Here is a 24,746-nt window from a genome sequence, read left to right on the forward strand (position 1 = left end):
TCAATTCAGAACACACTGACCGTAGGCAGTGTATGGTGGTGACCTTGCAATAATTGTGTGTAACAGCTAATATTTAACAAATTGAGAATGTATTTGCTAAAGATTTACAATACCTTTGTAATCATTCCTTAGGGAAAAGTTCATAAATGAGACATGCCCTGGCTGTTGCATTCCAGTCGTAGTAAATAGTAAATATACTTTGAAAAAGTTATTAATTCTGACTTATTAGAGTTTGTTCCACTTAATAAGTTCCCAGTTGGACTCAAGCAATTATGGAGGAAAGGGATCCCAAGAGGCACCTGTTTTACACTTGAAAGCTTTCTCCAGATAGTGACATTTGCTAATGGATGAAAAGTGTGGTTCAATTCCTGTGTCTGGCAACACAAAAAGTTGAAATTTGAGTGGAATGCTTTCTTTGAAATAATATTGGCTAAAACAAGAATCCCTCTATGTGAAATCAGCCTTGCAAATACTTAGCTGGTCACATACAGTGAACAAGAATTGTTCCCAATTGATTAGGATGTGTCGGGGGATGAGAGAGAAAGAAAGAAAGAGAGAGAGAGAGAGAGAGAGAGAGAGAGAGAGAGAGAAACAGAATCTTTTGAGAAACTCAAAGATTGTTTTGTTGGAATAATCAGATTGTGGATAATTACTGCTGGGAAGGACATTAGGATTATAAAATTACAGTGGTACCTCGGTTAACAAACTTAATCCGTTTCTGAAGTCTGTTCTTAAACCAAATCTGTTCTTTCCACAAATCTGCACTTTCCCTAATGAGGCCTCCCCCCACCGGTGCCCTTCCACTGTTCAGCTTCTGTTTGTAGACCGAGGTAAAGTTCACAAACAGGAACACTACTTCCAGTTTTGTGGAGTTCATAAACCGAATAGTTCGTAAACAGGACTGTTCTTAAACTGAGGTACCACTGTATTTTAATATCAGTAAGAGAGGTCCACTATTCCATAAGAAAGCAAATTTGTATGGGGGGCAGAAGAGGCAGGATTTCGTCACCTGTATCAGGGGTAGGGAACAGAATACAGCCAGCAGGCCACATCCTGAGCTCACACCCTCATCCCCCACCACAGACCTCTTTTGTAGGTGGCTTGGGCCTCCCACCTCCAATCACCTGACATCACCATGGTGTCAGATAACCCAAATTCAAAGGAAAGAATTAGCAGTCCACTTGCGTGTACAGTCGTACCTTGGAAGCTGAACGTAATCCGTTCCGGAAGTCCGTTCAACTTCCCAAAAGTTTGAAAACAAAAGCGTGGCTTCTGATTGGCTGCAGGAAGTTCCTACATCCAATTGGAAGCTGCAGAAGCCCCGTTGGCGTTCGGCTTCCAAAAATAGTTCGCAAACCAGAACAGTCACTTCCAGGTTTGCGGCGTTCGGGAGCCGAAATGTTTGAGAACTAAGCTGTTTGAAAACCAAGGTACGACCGTACTCCCAATTCTTTCCATTCCTCATTTGCAGCCCAGCATGAACTCAAGCTGCCCATCAGTACTGACTGAAAACCTTGCTTTTGGGATTGGCCGCACTTAGGAAATCCTTAAGATTGTACAATAATACTATGAAACAATAGAACCTATTTAAGGGATGTTTCTTTTTCACTGAGGCTTTTTCAACTCACATTTTCCATTTCAGGTGTACTTCTTTATTCTATGCTGCAAAGAAGGCGCTGTTTTGCATGCCACTTCCTAAATGCAGCCTTGTTTAAAAAACAGGATTGTTCTTAGGGCTGTGAGTACTTCTTTTTCCTTCAGGATGTGAAGTTAGGAGCAAGGGTGACCTTCTTTCCAATCTTGCACCTAGCAGATCTGAAAGGACCCTCCTCAGTAGAAAACGGTATGGATGCACACATTGCAAAGGATTCCATTACCAGACTTGGAGGAATTAAGATGCAGAAGGCTGTGTAAAGCTATATAAATAGCTACATAAAGGTGTGATATAAATAGCTCCATTAAAGGCAAATTGTCCTAGGTAATGCATGGTTAATGGGCCCCAAAGAAAATTTGAATTCAAGAATTTCAGAAAAACTGAGGGACTGATGTCCATTAAGCATCAAGCAGTACAAAACATTCCAACATGAAGATACCCAGGACTCCCCCCCCCCCCGATGGAACTCACAAGAACTCAGTTCTAGCATCTCTGAGGTGGCAGCCATTGCTATTATAAGAGAGCAAGGGAGGTGTTCATGGTGAGTTCCGGCACCCCTTTTTCTATAAAAATAGCACTCAAGATACATTCTCCTGAACTACAGCCTAAGACAGGAGCTTCATTCAAGTGGTCCATATTATGGGTGTAAAAATAGTGTTAAATCATACAGCATCTAGCACAGTGTGCTATAATTGCTGCAACGGACAGAAAAATTAGTAAGACCACTTAAAAGGTTTGGGAACCACTGGTCTAATGGACAACACTTGAGTTTCACTGTGCTACAAATCTCAGCTCTGTGGACTCAGAGTGGCATTGGGTGCACCATTCCAAATAGTCTTCTTCTTCTTCTTTGGCGATCACTCGTAGCTGAGTAGGATTGCCTTCCATGAACATGGTTTTAACAGTGAGTCCATAAGAGACTGTGCAGGCCAATTCTGGATCCACGTGTCCTTCCACAGTGGGGACATAGGTTTCTGGGTGGGAGTTGATCACAGTGAGGGTTTGCCAAGCGTGCCTTCCTCTTAGTACGTTTCTCCCTTACATCCTGAGTTTGTGCTTCTTCAAAGCCCATGACACCTTTGGTAAAGGCTGTCCTCCAACTGGAGTGCTTGCAGACCAGTGTTTCCCAATTGTCGGTGTTTAAAGTACCACATTTTTTGCTCTATAAGACTCACTTTTTCCCTCCTAAAAAGTAAGGGGAAATTTGTGTGCGTCTTATGGAGTGAATGCAGGCTGCGCAGCTATCCCAGAAGCCAGAACAGCAGGAGGGATCGCTGCTTTCACTGCGCTGCGATCCCTCTTGCTGTTCTGGCTTCTGAAATTCAGGAAAAAAAATTCTTGTTTTCCTCCTCCAAAAACTTGTGGTCTGGTGTGTTTCATAGAGCGAAAAATACGGTACTTTTTTTTTAGATTTGCCTTTAAAGACTCTCTCCAAATAGTACTGACCAAGTAGCCTATAGTCATGTAGGTGAGAAAACAAATGTATAAGCTTTAGGGTACTTTAGGTATAAGTTTTCAGTTGAGGTGATCACACTTTGTGATTTGGTATAAGGCACAATATTGTAACATCATAAAATCCACAATCCTTCCCCCCTCTTTAAAAAAAAATGCCTCCTTTTCTTTAGCAATAAGCTTGAGAACATGTGGGTGGTATCAGGTGAACTTTTAAGAAGCCAGAGCAGGATATCCAGGAAGTGGCCCTCACCACTCTACCTGGTTCACTGTTCATTCTCTCCGGGATAGCAGAAATGGAATTACAGAAAAGAAAAACAAAAACAAAAATGCAAACACCTTGATTAGAAGAATTTATTTAAATCCAATTATTTGCTTTTTCCTGATAAAGAATTTGAATATGGGTCAGTGCTAGGTACATGCAATTCTGTTTTCCATGGGCAACATTGCAGATGCCATCTCAAGACATGTGAGGATGGTGCAGTTCTGATCAAAGCGTCAGAAAAGGCAACAATGAAAACATCACCCAGCAAACTGAATCTGAACAAATGATGCAATCACGAAGTCACCAAATAAGGTTAATCAAGATAAACAGGGAGGAGGAGAAATAGAACTGTTTTGGCACTTAGCAGAGGGATTCTGAAGCTAGCAAGAGACATTTTCTCTACCATTGGCACTGCTGGGAAAGGAAAAAGCACAATGAAAATAAAAACAGAACAGCAAAAGAACATGGCCAGTCTGTGCAAGCAAAGACAACAACTAGAGAATATTCTGTTGGGCTGGTAGCAACTGTATAAAGGAATTATAACCACACAACTAAAACAATTACTTTGAAAGAAACGCTCAAATTAGCAGAGTCCTGCCTGCAGTCTTACAACCTGTTTGTCTGGCTTTGATCCAGGCAAGTAAGAATTTTGCAATAGATTTTGTATCATGGGCTTATGGTACATGATATCCCCCAATCAAGATGAAGCGAGAACATTATAGAAATACGGAATTTCAAGCAAGGCAGAAAAAAACCAAGACATAATTCAAGGCCCATTTAGACACAGTAAAGGAGCCTGCATATACTGCTTTTCCTTATACTGCTTTTAGGGATGAGGGAGTAATTGATTTGGTTTCTTGTTTTGTTTTTTGGAATGGTCCAACCCAACTTGACACACCTGAACTTGCGGGTGGATCGGAACGCCCGGTCAGATTATGCACTTCTCCAGATTTTGCAATGCATTTTCTGTGCACAAAAGTACATAATTTATGTAAAAGATGTGTACAAACTGCATATTTTACAGATGAAGAGCACTGAAAAATGTGCACTTAATGTAAAAAGGGCACACAATGGGACAGAATGAGTCTGAACAGATGGGCTAGACCAATAACTGAGTGCCAATGAGACCTAAACAGAATGGAAATAGTTGCTCAGTCAATCCCTAACTCCATGAAGGCCTATGAGGATTTTCAAGATCCCAATGACTGGCACCAATGAGAGCTTTGTGCCTAAGGCTAACTGCTGTCTGGGTGGGATACATTTCTTCGCGATCACAGCTGATATGCTGCAATCCCTCTGAAAATCTACCTCCTGTGTTTAGTACTGGGTGGGCCTTTTGAGTTCCCATCTAAGTGGCTATAAGTTTCAAGGGGTCTGGTGTACAATCTTTCCATCTGTGCAATTTAAATAAAGGAGATTTTCAGTAAAGTCTAATAATAAAAGTGGAACACATGTTTACAATAATCTAAAAAGACTTTTTTCCTGAAATCAATATGGCTAAATTAAAATGTTTTAAAAGTTAAACTATTCTCAATCAAATGGTGGTAAACCAAACAATTCTGGTTTGAAATCAGCCATCGACTTGAGTACTAGAGTTGCTTCTTTCGTAAGATCTTTGTTCAGGTTTTCATCTGGAATCATCACCACTTGCATTCCCGCTGTCAGTGATGCCTTGACTCCATTGGGGGCATCTTCAAAGACAAGACACTGAGAAGTAGAAAGAAAACAGAGTACCATAATCAGAAAATTGATTCTGCGTATATCCAGCAAATGAAATTATTTGGCTTTAATTCCTAGGTCATATAGACATTTTTTTACAGTCTTCGGGGAATACTTTACTTAGAAAATACCGGTAGTTTAAGAATGCATTTTTAAACATATGCATATACACCAAAAGAGACTTCTTCACACAAGTGCATACTTAACCTATGGAATTGCCTGTTGAATTGTGGAACTGTGGCTTTTTGATCAACATACCGCAATGTCACACTTAATTCCATTAACGTTTAGTGGCCGTAGTGTGACACAAAAGCGGACATCATTCAAAAAGTCACCACTTCCTTTTCTGTGCTTCTTCTTTCCCTATGATTCACCCATGAAAATGGCAGGAAAGAACTATATGCCAAGATACTGCCCCCAATTTCATCCTGCAATTTTCCTTCTTAAACGGGTTGCAAACAGATTCCTTTGGGAAGCAATTAACATGGAAACGAGAACTAAACTTCCCAGATTTCCAAAAATGGAAATTATCCGCTAAGGAAACATTGGGAAAATGGTGTCTGAATGCAGCCACAATGATGGCCACCCACTTGGATGGCTTTAAAAGAGGATTGGACAAAATCACGGAGCATGAAGCTATTATTGGCTACTAGCCATGATGGCTATGCTTTGCCTTCATGGTCAGAGGCAGCATGTTTTCGAATATCAGTGGCTGAAAAGTGTAGGAGGGGATAGTGACGTTGTGCTCAGGTCCTGCTTATAGATATCTCAAAGGCATGCGGCTGGTCATCGTTAGAACAGGATGCAGGACTAGATGGGCTATTGGCCCGATCCAACAGGCTCTCCTTCTGTTCTCAGCTGCAGGTAATGGTCCAGGAGAAGCAGGGAAAGGCAGCGAGTAAAGTCCTTAAGACTCATTTGGGTAAACAGTTTCCTTCAAAGCTCACTAATGTGCCAGCATGCCAGTTCCTACATACCTCACTAATGTGCCTACATGCCAGTTCCTCATAGAATTGTAGAGATGGAAGGACCTTAAGGGTCATCTAGCCCAACCGGCTGCAATATAGGAATCCTGTCCACAGCTATCCCTGGGTGGGCTCAAACCACCAACCTTCTGGTTAACAGTCAGAAGCACTGACCCATTTCTCTACAGGCTCTCGTGCCAATTACGTTGCTGACTCTGACTGCAGCCTCCACACTCAATGGTGTCCATGGACAATTATGACAGATTTCACCATAAAAACATTTGATCCAGTAAGACAAGCAGCTATTTCACAAAACATTATTGCAGTGCCGTGGCTAGAACTGTGCATTATTGTTGTCATTACAAAACAAGAACATTATAGCCGAAATATTTCTTATTCGTTTGCTTATGTATTCCTCAGTTCTCAACCAGATACAAATTTTAAGGGGGGGATGATGACATTTTATTTCAGTCATTCTTATTCTTTAATAGGGAACCAATTCTTTATTAAGCAATAAATACACATCAGACCTGTATTGTGAAAATTAAATGAGCTCATTTTGTTACTAAAATATCACTGTTCTGTATCCTCCCCCTTCAGTTAAGTTGTAAATATTGGAGATTTATATCACCATAAGAGAACAGAATCTCTTGGTCTACAGTTTGTCTCAAATGATGCGTTAGAACTGTAGAAATAAAAGGTCAGAATAAAACAATTTAAGTGCTAACTCTGAATTTATAAATTGAAAATGCAAGGCAAATATTTCAGTAAACCTAGTACATACTTATGGTTTTTTAATATAACAGTTTAGCTACCATTGCATACTACAATCTGAAGCAAAACATTCCATATTAATAGACATTTCATCTCAATGCGACAAGATTTCAGTGTCTATTTTTCTTCTGATTTTCTGGAAAAAAAATATAATAGAAACCAACAAATGCATTTGGTCAACCATCTTGTGGAAGGTTTGCATAAGATGTAGAAGTCCATCAGAAACCATTTCTTCATGTGTTGAAATGAATTTTTGTTGGGGGGGGGGGCATTGGTTTCTGTTTCCCAATTCTGGTTTCAGCGCTTGCAAGAAAACAGCACAAAAAGAGAAAGCAAACTGGGGGGCGGGGGCGGGGGCGGCATGCACGAACGCTTTGAACATCTATAGTCAGCATCCCTCAGCCTTACCTATTGTGCAGGGCTGCTGAGAAAAATAGGCTAGCTCCAAGTACACTGCTCTGAGCTCCTAGTTGGAAGGCAAGTAATGCATGAGATGATAGATAAATTGATAACCTTGTTCAGAAGGCATCTAAGGAACTCTGGTGGTTCGCCTCACATTGATTTTATAGAAGAAATTAATTATGTCAGGTGTTAAATATGTCAGTACAGGAAGGTGTAATATATTAAGCAGTAATTAATTTCACTTAAATGAGGAAGTTTCTAAAAGCTTTATAATATTCCCTTAAATACTGAATTCCTTAATAAATTAGTAATCAAACCAACATCTAGAATTCAAGCTTGCCCATTTAGTGGTTTGGTGGGATGTTTGTCTGTATCTGTGCATTGCTAAAAGGGTGTTCTGTTCTCGTTGATAACTATATTTGCCTTTTGCTTTCCACAGCCTAATGTGGCACAGTCAACAGTACCCTTAAGGATGCAAAATACTGATACATGAAAGTATTTTAGTCCTGGATCAAAATTAAGAAACACGGCATTTCCCTCACAGACTTTAAATTGACTCCTTTGTGAATAAATGTAAGAAGTGTTTTCCTTGCAGACTGTAAATTGTCCCCATTGTGACTAATTATTCATATAAAAAATTCTTGGAGAAAAGGAAGAGGACATCTGGGACACTGATTAGAATCCATATGTATTCGGGGCAAGCATTCTCCCCAACAGGGAAGCCACACTTCTGAACGGCATTGATAAACGGGTAATAGGATGTCTGAAGGAACAATCATGCCCCCTGCCATTAAAAGATTCCTTATGCTTCTACAAAGCCACGGCACAATGAATCTTCTGTTTTCATGAATGCTGTATCACAGGTGAACCTGCAACAACCTAGCTCCAGTGATTGTGCAGCCTGCTGTAGGGATGCAGCAATCTGTTCATTTGCAGACCATAATAAGGCAGGGCCAGCACTGGACAAAATTCAATTCCTCTGAGCTGGATGCATATCAGAGTCTATCCAGCTAGAATCTGGCCCTTAAGCTTGTGCTCATGTAAACATGTTGGAAGGAAGGAAGGAAGGAAGCTTTGCTTCTACCACCCAGGTCTAAAATTTCCAGAGGTTCAAACTAGGAGTAGAATATGCTCAGTAACTGGGAACAGAAGCATGCAGTTAAACAAAACTGCAGCTATAAATCTATTTGATTTTAAAGTATAAGGGTGATTCCTGGCAGCGACACTAGGGGAAACAGAATTTTGCAAATCAAAACTGATGAATTTCTATGCAAACTTTGAGGATGACTCAATACTGACTTGTCTCTGAGTTTGGCTGGCAATACAAATCTGAGCACATGTCGAAAATACAAGGACATGGCTTTAAGTAATGAAACATACCAAGGAGATGGGTAATCAGAGAAGCACAAAGGAATTTAGAAGCATGCACTCCAAACAGCCAAAGATACTGAATAGAGAATAAAGAGGATTTTAGTTCACCATCTTTGGAAATAATACTTTATCCTCCAGTTGGTGAGGTTACCATCAGTGGTGAAGCTGCGTGGTCCGGCGCAGTGGGGGGTGCGTGGTGCATTTCCGGGGGGGGGCAGCTGCGATGGTACCCCCTCCCCAATGGTGCTGGGGTGGTGTGCTCCCCCTGCCCCACCAGTGGTTACCATATGGTGGCTATGTCTACTTAATCAAGCCATAGTATGGCAGAGTTTCACTTAAAAGGTGCATGAATTTCTGACCCAGCCATGACCAAAAATATATATCTCCCATATTGCTCAAACATGGTTTTAGCCCAACATCTAGAAAACCTGTGGAAAGTACAACTGGAGCTGCTGAGGGGGAACGAGAGAGGCATAAAAGAAATGAAGTTTGAAGGATATGGATGGAGATGTCCTCATACTATTTACAACCACTTCATTTAATGCCCAATCTTTTTACATGGACTTATCAAGGTTCAGTCTTGCTAAGGTGTTCCCCAGGAACTCTCAAGTATCTAAGCCAGTCTTCCGCAGCCTGGTACCTTTGAGATTTGAATTTCAGCTCCCTTCAGCCACCGGCCAATGTGTCCAATAGTCAGGGATGGTGGAGCCCCTTCCCACAGGAGACAATGATGGCCACCAACTTGGATCTCTTCTCCAGGCATTTCCTGTTCCCTGCCATAACTTGGCACTCTCGGACAAGTGCTTCTTTTGCTCATGCTCAGATTACAATATGAGAAACAGAAGAAAAAGGCCAGACCCATACCGACACATTTCTTAATCATCAGGTTTCAAAAGTATGCATCTAAATGGATATAAATGCTATAGAGTCGTAGAGTTATATAATTGTAGAGCTGGAATGAACCACAAGGGTCAACTAGTCCAACACTCTGCAATTCAATAATCTTTTGTCCAACATGGGGCTGGAACCCAAAACCCAGAGATTAAGAGTAATCAGAGATTAAGACTCATTCTCTACTGACTGAGCTATCCCAACAGCGGTTATCAGCCCCAAAACTGCACACAGCACATTTATTTGTGCCTTATCCATCTAGGACCTGGCCTCTTGTGTCCATCAATATATCAGCGAACAACAATGAAATGAAATTGATTTCTAAAGAAGTCTTTTTAAAAAATACACCTGAGACACAATACCTTACAATCTGCTAATATGAATTCTTTTCAGCTTCTTAACTTCTTCCTTCACAAAGCATCTTTTCATTTTCACTAAATTCTCTTACTTAGTTTTCATTTCAAGTTGAAGATTAAAGACATTTTCACAAGAGATACTAAGAATGCTTTTAAAATATCTCAAATTAGCCACTGGCAAATATTAATTTTAAAATATTAACATACATTCTGGGTAATGTAGGGTTTTAATTTGAATTACAAATGCCAACCCTCCCTACCAACACCCCTGGAAATAACGGAAGAATTCCTTGTGATAATGCCTTAATATTCTTTCAGTCAGAGACTACTGACTGTTGGTATTGCCAGTAATAAGAACCCAACAACATTGCTAGGCTCTGAACAGCTGCTGTAAAATTCTGGAAGAGCTCTCCTGTCTGTGGGCTTTGTGAACAATCTAGCTAGTCTGAGACATAAATCCACACTCTTCTATTTCCCACTGCATTCAGAAAGCAGAAAAGGGAACAACTCTGACATACTTGGCCTTTAGATCCTTCTGCGTTGCACAAAACACCATTATCAAGGCTGTTCAGAAACTTTTTCTTTAATCCACACAGTATAAATAAATATACTTCAGTACGTCCCCTTGAAAGATCTAATTGACTTCCATGATGTCATTAAGCTTATTGTATGAAAAACGACAATGACTGTGGAATGCAATATGCATAATGGAAAAGCTTAACTAATTCTTTGGAACCGGAGGCAATTAAAACACTTAATTACCAATAAGCTGGGAAAATGACCCATAATTACGGTGGTTTTAATGCTGCAACAAATAAATGTACCTAATCTTCCTTCAGTTTTTATTGGTACTGACACCTATTGTCAACATCCCAGCAGTATTTTGAATCAAATGATGGGAGTCTTGCAGAGGTCACTAAAAAAAATGGACTCACAGTGATGACCAACTGCCCTTTCCCCCTCCCTATTAATATACTAAATTCAAGGATATGAGAATACTCCAGCAGTTATTAAGAGTGCAAGCTGGAATGCCACTTTGCCTCTCAAAAAGACTGATACACTTATATTTTGTTTGTTGTTGTTTTCTTTCTCTGTACCTGAATCCAATATGACTCCTTTGTCTATTGTAAGAATAACCGTTGGGTCTAATAACATTTTTTCTTATAACAACAAAGCACAAAGCCAAGACAATTAAGCATCATTATGTGGTATCAAATATGTCCCCACACTGGTTCTTTGCTCCAACTGAGGCTTCTGTCACTGGAATGGAGAGGGAGACAAGTTCTGCCAATTCTCCCTGCTGCCACTGCAGCACCTCCAATGTTTCCTGGAACAGATTTTGAGGAGACAGAAGGTGTGTTGAGCAGCTAATTCCATCCCTGACACTTTATCATAGATTTGTCCAGTCCTGTTGTGTGCCACAAAGTTCAATCTACACAAAAGTTAGGCGTTTCAGGTTTGACTCTGAACTGTATCCTGTCTGCTGGACTTTAGACTTGGTTACTTGAACTGACCCTGAACCTTGTTCCCTGACCTTTTGACTTTGGATCAAATCTCAGATTTTGAACTTTGGATTTAGCATACCGACTTGCTGCCAGGTAGGCCAGGGGTTCAGGACAGAGTGCTTTAAGTGTGTATACAGCCGCCTACCTTTTTCTCGGCTAGTCTATATGTTCTGAGTTTTTCTTGTTGATAAAATCTTCCCACCTCCAAAGCAGATTCTATTGCAGTTGAAAATGCAACATCTAGCGGGGCTATAAAACGAGTAAAGCATCTATTGATTAAAGTAGGAGTCCCCAAGCTTTCTGGGCCAGTGAGCACATTTAGAATTTTAAGAAAGTGTTACGGGTGTGGCATAACACAAAACAGCTGCCACGTCAAAAAGAGCAGAAGAAAGTCAAGAAAGCAAAATGCTGTTTGTGGTTGTTTTTTTCATTAGCAGCAAAAAGTTGCCAACATAAACCACTGCTGCACTGATTCGCCCAGCCTTTGCTCAGAATGGAAGGGAGGTGGGTGTCTGATTTAGCATCCAATGAAATGAGAGCATGTTTAAAGAGGTTTGAGACATGTGGAAGAGACTGAGCCTGTGCAAATGGGACCTCAGCAGGAGCAAACAGTCTCTCACGCAACTGTGAATTCTGAGGTGATATTTACTGAGAACTCTCACAGGAAATACTGGTGGCACACTGGCACTCACAGGTGACAAGTAGCAAACCCCCACACCTGTTTTTAAAACATGGAATTTGATTCTGAAATGGAACTAAAATAATGACAACAAAAATAAAAGAAGAAAAATACGTGACAGTACAATAGGGCCACTGATTAAGCAAGAATGTAAACTCACTGATTACAGATCTTAGTATAACATTACAGTGGACCCTCTGGATACAAACCTAATTCGTTCTGGGGGTCCTTACGTACCCTGAAAAGTCTGCAACATGAGGCGCTGCTTCTGCACATGCACGGTGCGATACCTGGAAGTATACACTTGCAGCGAAACCTGAAAGTATACACTTCTGGGTGTGCCATGTTCGCAACCTGAAAGTTACGTTACCCGAAGGTAACATAACTCGAGGGTCCACTGTAATAAAGTTGTGGGACAATTAGAGTAAAATCCTAAAGAGAATCACTGACCATTGACAGAGTTTGAATGTATATATTACGCAGCTAAAGCATACTCGGAAATAGGTATTTAATTTAGTAGCTATGTACCTCCCATTTTACAACTGCAGGAGGATGTAAGGAAGGAAAAATGCCTAGTGAAACCTAGCAAGGCTAGTTCCTCCCCACAGCAATTTATAAACACTATTTTCCTTTAAAAAATATTTTGCTAGGCTGTATACTAACTCTTTCCAGCACTGGGATGCATGGGATGTCTGTACAGAAAACAAAATGAGAAAAAGTTGATGTCTAGTTTATTGGGACATTCATAAATGGCTAAAGAGACTCTTAAACAGAACAATCTTACTTTCTTAGTAATCTTACTTTCTTAGTAATCTGACTCTTTAATCTCACAGAATCTCACGAGAGCATTCCAGAGACCGCACTCTGAGCAGGACTTGCTTTGTAAGCAAGGAGGAAAACTTGGACGCTCTTTCTGTGCTGGGAAAACCCAGCACCAAAAGAGCTTGTAAGCTCCCCACCTTGCAAGTATTTAATTTGCCCAATTTCAACCAGCTGGTTTTCAACTGCACAAGGTTGAAATTATGCAAGTTAACTGTGCCGAAGATGCAATTGTACTATATACTGCAATAATTGTGGGATCGTGGATCTATAGAAATCAGGCTTATTGGCTCAAAAAGTGAAAAATGTATTTTTACATTTTATTATTACTACTACTCTTGATATCATAAATTAGGTACAGAGCATACAGCTTTTTTCAATAAGCCTAGTAGCTACTTTCTATAGAGCTACACTGCTGATATATATTAAGCTCAATAACATGGTTTGATGGCTATGAAAGCTAAGATTGTTCTTGATACTGGATATGAATAGCTTTTGTCTAGAAAGCATTAAAATAAATTAAGAGTGAGATTACTAAGGAAGTAAGATTGTTCTGCTTCAAGTCTTTAAAGCCATTTATGAATGGCCCAATAAACACTGAGAAGGTATAGTAGACATTCCATTAAGCTTTTGATAAGAGTGTAGACACAATGAACATCTCTATGTAGCTATGACAATAATTTGGAAGTACTGCATCAAAGCAATTTTGCAGTGGGGAAAATTCTTCCAGCTGATTCATATCTGAAAATTGTTTTTAAACCTGAAGAGGTTTTAAAGACATTTTGGAAAAAGATGAATTTAAGCACTGGCACAAGCAGTGGGAATGAATTTTTAAAAGTTGCTAGCTTCTTTCATTAATTTTATACCATTTGTGATCATGGAAACAAACAAAAAAGCCGCACCCAGACACATTTGTTCTTGTTGCTGCTGCTATAAAAATAATAATAATCTGTTTCCATCCCTGTTCAAAACAGCATCAAACAGTGTAATCTTTTAGCATAAAAAGTTATCCCTTATGAATTTTTAACACTGTCCAAAGAGAATAAAATTAGCATTTAGCTGCCTACTGACAAAGCACCTGGTGCCATTCACAGATAAACTCCACAATCTGCCTTGCAGTTCATGGTTTAACAGGTAAAAATTGTACATTTCATACATCACCAATATAAACTTCTATACTGATACAAAGACCTAAGGATATGTTAACAAGGACACAACATCAAAAATACAGCTTGTTCACCAACCATGATAGCACACTGATAGTACGGTATGTATAATTTTCTATTAATCACTGAAGTCCTTTGCAACAAGAGCTGTATAAATAGTGAAGTGTGGGGAATTGGTGAATTCTACTAGCGCAGTACCCTACCAGTTGACTACTATGTCACCTGCAGTTCTACAAAGAACCACGTATACCACCTTGAGCCCCGTGAGGTGGGCTGCTACAATCTAGTCATCAAAGCACTTTTTTGATCTTCTGCTGGGTCCAACTCCGGAGAAGTAAAAGGGGAAGGGTCGAAATGCATTTTTTACCTTTTAAATCAAGGATTCCATTAAGACAGAAATAATCAGCTGCCTAGATCCTGTAACTAAGACTACATCAACAGGCAAGGCATCACAGTATGACTTCATATGGGCGCACAGTTGTAGAACACCCAGTATATATGTTGTGGATACACCACCATTTGTGGGTATAGCTATTGATCATCTCCCCTCAAATAGTTTGTGGATACCAGCCATTACACCAAAGTCACAATCTTCCTGCGGAAAATTATTCAGCGCCCTTTCCTTATCACATATTCACTGTGAAAACCATTTTTTAAATGCCAGTGCTCTGTAACCTATGGGCAATTAAATGACTAGTTAAAACCATAAGCTCCCACACACATACAGACTATATTTGATATTTGGTGAGGAGATAGTTCAGAGCATTCCTACCTAAAATAGAATCAGGAGTTTGAAGTTTAATATTCTCTACAAAATTCTTTTTAAAAAAAGAAGACGACTTTGGAAACAGCAATTTCAAAATGAGCCTATACAATCTGTTTCAATCTAGAGCTGTGCAAGTTTGTTCCTTTAACTGCTTGCAATGTTTTGCTATTCAAAAGGTACAGACATGTGCCTGGGTATCTTTTCATTCCTCAAGAGCAACTACAAAAATGCTTGGCCCAGTTCCATTTGGTCAAATTTCAACCTAAAAGATGCAACACATGATTTTGGAGCTGGAGGCTATGTAATCCTAGACATATGACAATAGATTACAATACTATTTGAATGAGCTTTGGGTTACTGTTAAGATAGTTTTGAGATAATTTAAAAATAAAGAGCTGTGTGCTGCCAAGATGTGCAAAAATAGTTATTTGTACATTATTTAAGAAGATACAAAATGGAAATTTGAAATGCACAGTTTTAGTAATGTCATGATAAACCTTTTGTATTATTCAAGTTCTGCTTTTGATGTACAGAATATCTAGAAAAAAGGGAGAATGTGTTTGAGTGACCCACTTAACAGCAGTCCTATTGAAGTACTAACGAATAAATGAATTTTAAATAGCTACAATATTTGCAATTTGGGGCTCCTGCTGTGTAAAGCGTCTGAAGAATTAGGTTTTAAAAGAACAAAAATGCTGCTTATTTTGGTTCCCCAAAGGGTGCGTCTCTCTGTTTGTGTGTGTGTGTGTGTGTGTGTGTGTTTCTGAATTTCTCCCTGTCCAAGAGGAGTCTGTAAACCCACATAATATTAAATGTGTGTTCCTGAACATTCTAACAAGGGATTGAATACAGTGGTACCTCGGGTTACATACGCTCCAGGTTACATACGCTTTAGGTTACAGACTCCGCTAACCCAGAAATAGTACCTCAGGTTAAGAACTTTGCTTCAGGATGAGAACAGAAATTGGGTGGCGGCGGCGCGGCGGCAGCAGGAGGCCCCATTAGCTAAAGTGGTGCTTCAGGTTAAGAACAGTTTCAGATTAAGAACGGACCTCCGGAATGAATTAAGTACGTAACCAAAGGTACCACTGTAAAACTAAATGTGTGTTCCTGAACATTCAAACAAGGGATTGAATATTAGGATGGAAGGAATAGCAAGAGCAACCCAAATAGAGTTTCATATACAGATGGACAGAACCACTCTATTGAGTTTGTGGGAATAATCCTATAGACTTTGGAGGTGGAAGCCAATTTCCACAGAACTGCCAAGGGACCTGTCAGATTCCAAGAGAATCTATAAAGAAGCTGCGTGCTCCACTAAAATAACCCCAAAGTGGAAGGTTGAACATGGGAGTAAGTGGAGTCCTTGAGTCAACTTAGAAGGTGAAGGCTTCACCTTAAAGGCTTAAAGTTTGAAGAACAGTAAGCTGTGGAAACCTTGAGTTGGCTACAGGAATTCAACCTGTTTCTTTCATATACAGTGGTACCTTGGGTTACATATGCTTCAGGTTACATACGCTTCAGGTTACAGACTCCGCTAACCCAGAAATAGTGCTTCAGGTTAAGAACTTTGCTTCAGGATGAGAACAGAAATCGTGCTCCGGCGGCGCAGCAGCAGTAGGCCCCATTAGCTAAAGTGGTGCTTGAGGTTAAGAACAGTTTCAGGTTAAGTACGGACCTCTGGAACAAATTAAGTACTTAACCCGAGGTACCACTGTACTCTGTTAAGTTATTGCTGAAGCCTATGTGACTGTGAGGGGATATTTTCTATACCATGTCCATAGTCGTCATGTATGTATAAATATGGGATTGGCAGAAATGACTGGCAGAATCCGAGACCAGGGAAAAGAGACGGCGGAAGAAGATTGGAAGAAATTTAAGAACTATCTTAAGAAACATTGTAAAATTAATGAGTGTTAAAATGATGCGGCTTTAGAAATTAAGTGGATTACAGCTGTAAAGATTAAGTTAAAAGAAAAGAAAGGTTAACAATTAGATAAAATTAAGGGTGAGGATTTGCTGAACTAAATATTTGAAATTGGAATTTTGTGTTTGTTTGTATTGTTGTGTTTGATTATATAATTTGTGAAACTTTAATAAATATCTTATTAAAAAAAAATGTAGCCTGGCTGAATCAGGACATTTTTGTTGTGCATTTGGGGCTCCACAGATTGCACAGAACCATTGTTGTGACACTGCCCTTTTGACCATCCACTGGAGCTGCGGCGCTCTCTTTTCTCCAGGAATACAGCCAATCCTTTCAGCCAGCAATTTATCCAAGTCCAATTTATCAAAATGCACACCTCAATAGTAAAAAAATGAGGGATTCCTATAATCATCTCATAATGTGTAAACATAAAAAGGTAAAACTGTTTCATAACTGCTGGATTACTCTGATATTCAGATGTTTACATAAAGGTGATATTTAGGTAACTGCACACAGGCACATTGTTCTTTTGATGTCTATACTGAGTTACTGCCACTATACAATGGGGAAACTCCATGAAAACAAACTAAGCAGTAGCACAGATGCAAGGTTAAGGTGAGCATCATTTGAAGAAAACAAGTCAGCAGCACAGAAATAGAAATCTTTACATTTGCATGTCTTGAATGCCCTTCAGTGAGCTGTTAATTAGAATACTCGGCAACATTCGCTGTTGCATAAACACTACTCCATTTTGAGGGGAAAATAAGCAGCTTTTTTTTTTTTTTTTGGTACAGAGGAATTCACAGAATGTATTTTTACAAAGGTGTAGGGAGGGAGAAGAAATGATAACTTTATTGTGTCTATTTGGGATGTAATCAAGTGAAATGATGTATTTCTTGAGTGGCAGTTGGATAGAAATGATGTGATTCTAAAGTAACAAGGTCATATTACAAACGAGGTTATCCCAGTTCTTCCAGATGGTTGGCATGTATTGCTTAGAAGACAGCACTCTCAAATTTATTTGAGACATTGCGTGTGAGGAGACCCTGCAATATTGCTATGACTTTTTGGGTCAACATTTAATTATGCCAGTAGCTTTCCAAACTCTTTCAGGAAACAAAGGGGTTTCTCAGGAGCATATGGGGCAGATATGTTTCTTTGAAAGGTGCCTTGCTATTGCTCTTTCCTTGGAATTCACATCTGCAGGGCAGTGTTTATGACCAGTTCATGAATAACTACAATGAGGTCCAATGGTAATGGCTATGCCCTAAATGAATAGAAAAGGGGATAAGAATATAACCCAGTGTTAGATACACCAGCTGAAACCAGTCATAGCTACTCTTATCCCTTCACAAAGCTACATTTCCCAGTTTCTTCTGGAAAGGGGACTTGATTACTAGATAATTTATTACAGTCAAAGACCAGCTCACATAACATAACGCAATAAAAACAGCGTTCTTAAAGATAAAATATACAATCGGAGCAGATTGCAGCAATAGCTCATGAGTTAAAATTGAGATATATACATACACCCATATAACTGAGATTTGGGCTACCATAAAAAATTGACCCTGAGGCGCCCCAAAGGGTGACTTCAACATTTCCCTAATAAGCTATTCTATTCTAGAGGATGATCTATGCCTACAAATCTGGGCGCAGAATCTGGCCACCAGTCAGGTCGTCTTGTGATCTTTGCCTAAGAGGAGAGAATTAAGTTTAGACTTGTCTGAAAGATCGGCGAGCCTCTTCAGCAAAGGATCAATGGTGTTCACTCTGACAATTGTTATTCTGTGAGGGGAATAGGGATATCCTAACAACTCTCAGCTCTCTTGATAACCTACCAGTTCCCAGGATTCTTTGGGAGAAGCCTTAACTGTTTAAAGTGGTACGGTGCTGCTTTAAATGAGTGCTGATGAAAAGCTACTTTTAAAACCGAGGGGAGATTTGAAGACCACTTTGTGATGACTGTGTGGAAGGCCTGAAGAAGAATTAATAAATCTCCCTGGGCTCTAGATCATGGCATTTGTTCCACTTACAAAGATACTGGAAAACGTATGTCACAACCCAGGGACCCTGAAGTGAGGAACTGAAAACTCTGATCAAGACAACGTTCAGGCTGCTAGCATGGGTGAATGGGGGAACTGTCTTGTCTGCAGGGCTCTCCCTGCCAGATAACACAGCTGATGCAGTACTTCAGTCTCCCTGGCCTTAAGAAGGGAAAGATTACAGAATAAGGCAAAGGCCCCTTAACAAGCCAACCAAGGCTTCTCAAACAGAACCTTCCACATTCCAGGTCTTGTCTGCCTACATCAAGTTTCCATTTCTACACAGAGAAAGCATATCCTGTAGCTACCTTAGCATGGCCCTTTGGAGCTGTCCAAGGTACTGTTCCTTTTTAGTCTCTTGCTTCACTGCAATTTTGAGCAGAACATTGACAGCTTTCCCAGAAAACATCAAGCTCTCACAAGAAACATCTCCCATTGTTCAGTGTGTGTGTGTGTTCAGAAGTCTGCATTTGGGGTAAGCCCCCTCCATGATCAACCTCTTATTCTCTCTCTCCCCTGCCCCCTTTCTGGTTTTCGGTGGAGGAAACTTTCAGAAAAAGACAGACTGTACACAGTACAAAACATGCCTTGATTTAAAATAATTTGCACATTTCCCTCTGATAATTAACATTTTATGGGAATTTTCCCCTCCCCTGGGTTTCTATTATTTTAAGTTCCGAATTCACTTACAGAATTTGCAAGACTGTTAGCACCTTCGAGCGTGATGGCATAGAGACAGTACCACTGGTTTAGGTGAATAAATTTTCGATGTTTGCATGGTGACAACTGCTTCACACATTCTGCTTGCTTTGTGGGAACTAATTCAACGACAGTGTAACATTCTTAAAATATGAAGCATTCACAGAACTGGCACATATAAAAACTGTCATAGATGAATCCTTCCAATGCCTGCAGGAAATTAGATTAGAACAAATACATGCTGATATTAGTATGAGATTTATAAACAAATGTTACTCTCCATCATTCACATCTTGCTCTTCAGAAAATGCTTACTGCTAAGTATATCAGCTCTTATGCTTGACACACCAAGCCTGCAGACATAATTAGAATCTATTACACAGAAAGAAATATTGTTTAAGAAGTACATAAAGTTGTGTGCATACAGAAAGTTATATCCCTCTAAAATTTTATTTTCTCATCCTTGAAACAGATGCATCAAAATGCCTTTCCATAACTACACCAAGCTATGGCATTTCATTATTTATTTATTTTTAGATATGATTTTATTGTCCATGAGGACAGTGGCCTTGAAGAACCAGGAGCCTGGATCTAAATTTGCAGCAAGGAAGTCATGGGATTTCCTGCAGATATATTGACTGACCTTCACATATTTCTCCATTCATTCTTATATCATTTTAATGTCATGGTGCTAAAAAGCAGTGTAATTTTCATTAGTTTCCTCCTCTAGCATTTAGACGACAATTATGTTCAGTCTTCAATGTTTTGGGTTTTCTTATTACGAAGTCTATTTATTGACCTTCCCAGCTGCTTGTCTCAAAAGAGATTTGCTTCCTTGCCGGGGATTATTAAATTCTTATTCTCTTTTATAGGTGCATTTATTTTATGCTGCCTTTACGGCCAGTTTGAAGTCAGTGAGCCATTAACAGAGGGCACAAAGTGCATTTCTTTCAGGATCAAGGACACAAGTTTCCTTAAACATTTACAAGGGCAAGGTACCGAAAGGGACAAAATGAATAGGAGATAAAAGGTCTTAACTCTTAAAGCAATGGGTGTCATGCCATTTGTTGAGGTGAAATGGAAGCATTCAGAGACATGTGAATATCAGGTACTGGAAACAAACTATGGGGAAGAACTGTTGTCATGCCACTCTTCTTGAAGGCATCTTGCTTGTCACTGTCAAAAAGAGGACCTGATGGATCCTTCTTGAGAAGAGGTGAATGTTTGCTCATCTCCAAAGAACAGGTTCAGCTGCGCTTTGAGTTGGAAAGCTACCCCCAGAAGCATCTTACCCAAGCAAGGGAAGTTAGCAATCCATAAACAAGAAAAATGAAAGAAAGACACTTGCCACCTGCCATAAGCAGAGCTGAATCTAGCAGTCATATATACTCCCAACCAAGAACACTTCTGTCTTGTTTGGACTGAGTATCAGTTTATTAAGTCACATGATTCAGTTCATTAGTGACTCCAGGTACCTGTTCACAACACCCGCAGCTTCATGTAAATTAGATGGAAAAGCGAAGTAGAGTTTATCAGTGTGGAAATGGTACCTCAGTTAAAATCCCTAGGAAGATGCCATCTCTGGTTTCAGGTAGATGCTAAACAGGATTATGATAGAAGTCAATCTTGTGTCACCCAAAATCTTGTGGAAGAAGACCAGTAGGACTCCTATAGAAATATTCCTGTAGGCTGGAATGGAAGTGAAGTGCAATGGCCCCAGCTTCTATCTTAATCTAAAAGCATAGCTTTTCACTTTTTTAAAAGGGAAATTCCCTTATTTTGAATAGGATTCCTTGCAAGAAAAGGGAAAAGTTGACAGCTATGTCCAGAAGATACTAGAATTGTGTCGAAAACTACCCAGAGAGATACAAAATCAACATAGACATATTCTCATTGTCATTCTTCCAATACAGGATGCCCACCCATGGTGGTCAAATATAGATAGGATATTTTCCCGAATATAGGTGGGGAAAAGCTAGCTTAGATAAGGAATGTTTGATGCTTGATGACTAGCATTCACTGAAGTAGCAGCAAAGGCCAGAAAATTCAACAATAAGGAAGATGGTCTGGGTTCAAGAAGGACATATTAAGGAAATGACATGCTGTTGAATATGAGAAGCTGTCCAGCAACAAAGAAAGCATATGATTTCTTTCATTATTTAAAACCCTACTTATCATACAAAGTTTTAACTCAACAATCTTGAATTGCAAGCAGAAAACTGGGCAGGAAACGGTAGAATAAATATTAGAAGTTGCAAGAGAGGCTGTTTTACTAGCACTATTTTCTGAAGAGCAAATTAAAACTCAAATATCAGAGTTGACAGGTTCGTGCAAAAGCTGCTGAAACAAACTGTGACGGAAAAATTAACATGACTAGCCTTATTTTTTTAAGCCCTCAAAAACGTGAGGTTGCCAAGGAAATATCCTTACTCCCAATAGCATTATAGGAATAGCTGTGGAAAAGGGGATGAGAAAAAAGAAATTAGGCACGTGATTCCCTGGAACTACAAAAACAGTTCTGAGATCAATGAGGCTTTACATTTCTCATATAGCAATCCCAAAATTAAATAGCCATGTGTTTTGAATCTAAGGGGAGTCTTCAAAAGCAGCAAATATGCAAGTCCCATGTATGAGTCTGGGTAGCAAACTAAATCATGCCCCTTGATATCAAGTAACTGAACAGTGCAAAAGAATTTAAGATGAAAATTCTTAACCAATAATAAAAAAGATAGGAACTTTCAAACACACAAGGGGAGAATACTGAAGCAGGCCTTGATTATCAGTCACTTTAGGTAGACGACTAGGAAGATTTTCCCCAAAAGCTTGAAATATATTAATTCTACCACCGTGTCTAGCCATTTTAAAGGGCAGAAAAGGCTTGTTTTCAAAAACATTTACAAAGTAAATGAAATAATCTTTGGCTAACAAAAAATGATTACATACAGGTAAAGAGCAGTGCTAGTGTTTCTGGTTTTTTAAAAAAACAAATGTTATTCTAGCAGCATTTAAGGGCGGAATTTTTATCATTTTATAACAAACTTTTCCAGGCTGCAGTGCATTTAATCCGATACATGAAACAAAACAATTAAAGCTTGTAGCAAATAATATTATGTATAAGCTTTTTCAAAGTTAAAGCAAAGCATGAGCTGGAAAGCTCAGTTGGTTAGAGCTTGGTGCTGATAACACCAAGGTTGCTGGTTTGAATCCGCTATGAGACAACTGCATATTCCAGCATTGCAGGGAGTTCCAGCATTGCAGATTATCCTCAGGATCCCTTTCAACTCTATGATTCTATGATTCACATGTGGAAGCTTTTTTGTGAGGTTTGCTTTGTGTAAGAAGGGGTGTTTACACTGTTTGAGCTAACCCAGCAGAGGTTTCCCACCACCAAAGCTACAGTCCTCCACAAGAATGACACAACCTAGTATCACTGTGCAGTTTACCTATAAGACTAAGACGCAGCAGACCATAAGACACACCTAGTTTTTGGAGGAGGAAAACAGGAAAAAAATATTCTGAATCCCAGAAGCCAGAACAACAAGAGGGATCACTGCACAGCGAACCCTCTCACTGTTCTGGCTTCTGGGATAGCTGCGCAGCCTGCATTCACTCCATAAGACACACACACATTTCCTCTTACTTTTAAAAAGGGGAAAAGTGAGTCTTATAGAGCGAAAAATACGTTAATTCAGCAAGATTCTTCATAGTAACGATACATGAGCTTTGACCACAGTGACAACATCAGTTGTCTAGGATTTCTTCTATGGCCAGAATTGATACAAAAATGAGCAAGGTGACCACAAGGCAGCATTGTCCTGTAATTACACATTCTTATAAATGTACCACTATGCAAGGAAATATAAAACCACAGGAGAAACATTTACTGAACACCAACTTTGCATTTCCTGTACTTCTGTCTCCAACATATAAATCTGTTTCATTTCCCAGCCCCAGATATTCTGCAGTGCAATGTCATCTCAAAGAAAGATTTCCCCTGGGGGAAACCGATTGTATACTCATGCTCTAAATAACAGCAGCAACAGAAACTGGCCTTGTTAAAGCAAGTGATTAGATCACACTTTTTAATACGAGGTGCCTAAATCATGGGCAAAACTTATACTGGTTTAACACCTTGGGCTAAGGGTGAAATCCTATGCACACTCACCTTGGAAAAAGTCTATTGAACTGTGAGTAGATATGTACAGAATTGCACTGTTAATTTCCTTTAAAGCTATATTAGGCTAGTAGCAATCATGCAGCACTGTGTGAACAGTACTTTTTTCTCAATTAGTCACCGCCACTATTTAATTTTTTTAAAAAAGCTTTGGATTAATCTAATCAATTTAAGCATGCAATCATCACCAGTACAACCCTATAAACCACTTACATATAGCATTTCTTATTTCACCTTTTCAAGCTGCTCTATTTCTGGTGGAAATGAAGTGTTTGTAGCTAAAAAAAAAACAAACCCCAAACAAAACAACGTCTTGCAAAGCATAAATGGAAGCAAACTTTATAACACTGGTGCAACCTCCCCCTTAATAATAATAAAAACTCCTGATCTATTCTTCTGTTCCACTCGAAATTCTTCTGTTCCACAATTCCATTCCTACAGATGCATACACAGTGACAAAAACAAATCCTTTGGAACAGGTAATGTCAAATTCTGAAAGGTTGGTAGAGTTAATTTTTTTTACAGTTCACAACACAACTGATCCTGGAAAGACCTTATAATGTCAACAGAAGGTCAGCATTTGAACACCTGTACTGAATATGTGTGATCTGGGTGTTCAAGAACAGCAGTATTTTTAAGAGAGTTTGCCAATTAATGTCATCTGGTGTTCTGTACCAAAACTGCAAATCAGGCGGAAGCTCTGCAAATAGTAATGGAAACGTTATTGTGTGGTGTATTTATTAAGAAACACAAAAAGAGTAGCAAACATTGTTGTTTTGCCAGGCTATGCAAGCTTTTAATATCTCTAGTCATTCAGACTTTCAATTGAGATTTATTAACCTGTCAAAACAAAAAGCAGTTTTAGAACATACACAATTGCAGTTCATTTTAGCACATTTATTGCTCTATAAACAGTACATCCAGTCTTGTCTTTTAAGGGGGCTAAACTCAGGTTTCTCTTCTTGAAACAAGCAATTTCTATAATAGGAAAGTTCTGAGGGGGATGGCAAACACAAAAACAATGCAATGCACAAGGTACATATTAAAATAAATTGAATTATATTTTTCAGAATTTCTAATACAGCATCCACTCTGATTTTAGAGGCCTGCTTTCAGG

At 39.3% G+C, this 24,746-nt stretch overlaps 1 protein-coding gene across 1 annotated transcript in view; it reads right to left on the reverse strand.

Annotated features, from left to right (window-relative positions):
* Positions 1–3,446: 3,446 nt before the first annotated feature.
* The window catches only part of PUDP (pseudouridine 5'-phosphatase), a 55,945-nt gene continuing 34,645 nt past the window's right edge, over positions 3,447–24,746 (reverse strand). Inside the window, exon 4 of the mRNA XM_083502091.1 lies at positions 3,447–5,078. Coding sequence (XP_083358217.1) covers positions 4,902–5,078 — 177 coding nt within the window. The 3' untranslated portion in view covers positions 3,447–4,901. The remainder of the gene's footprint in view (positions 5,079–24,746) is intronic.

The sequence above is a fragment of the Podarcis liolepis genome (assembly GCF_965112155.1).
Source record: "Podarcis liolepis genome assembly, chromosome: 4".
Lineage (NCBI taxonomy): Eukaryota > Metazoa > Chordata > Lepidosauria > Squamata > Lacertidae > Podarcis > Podarcis liolepis.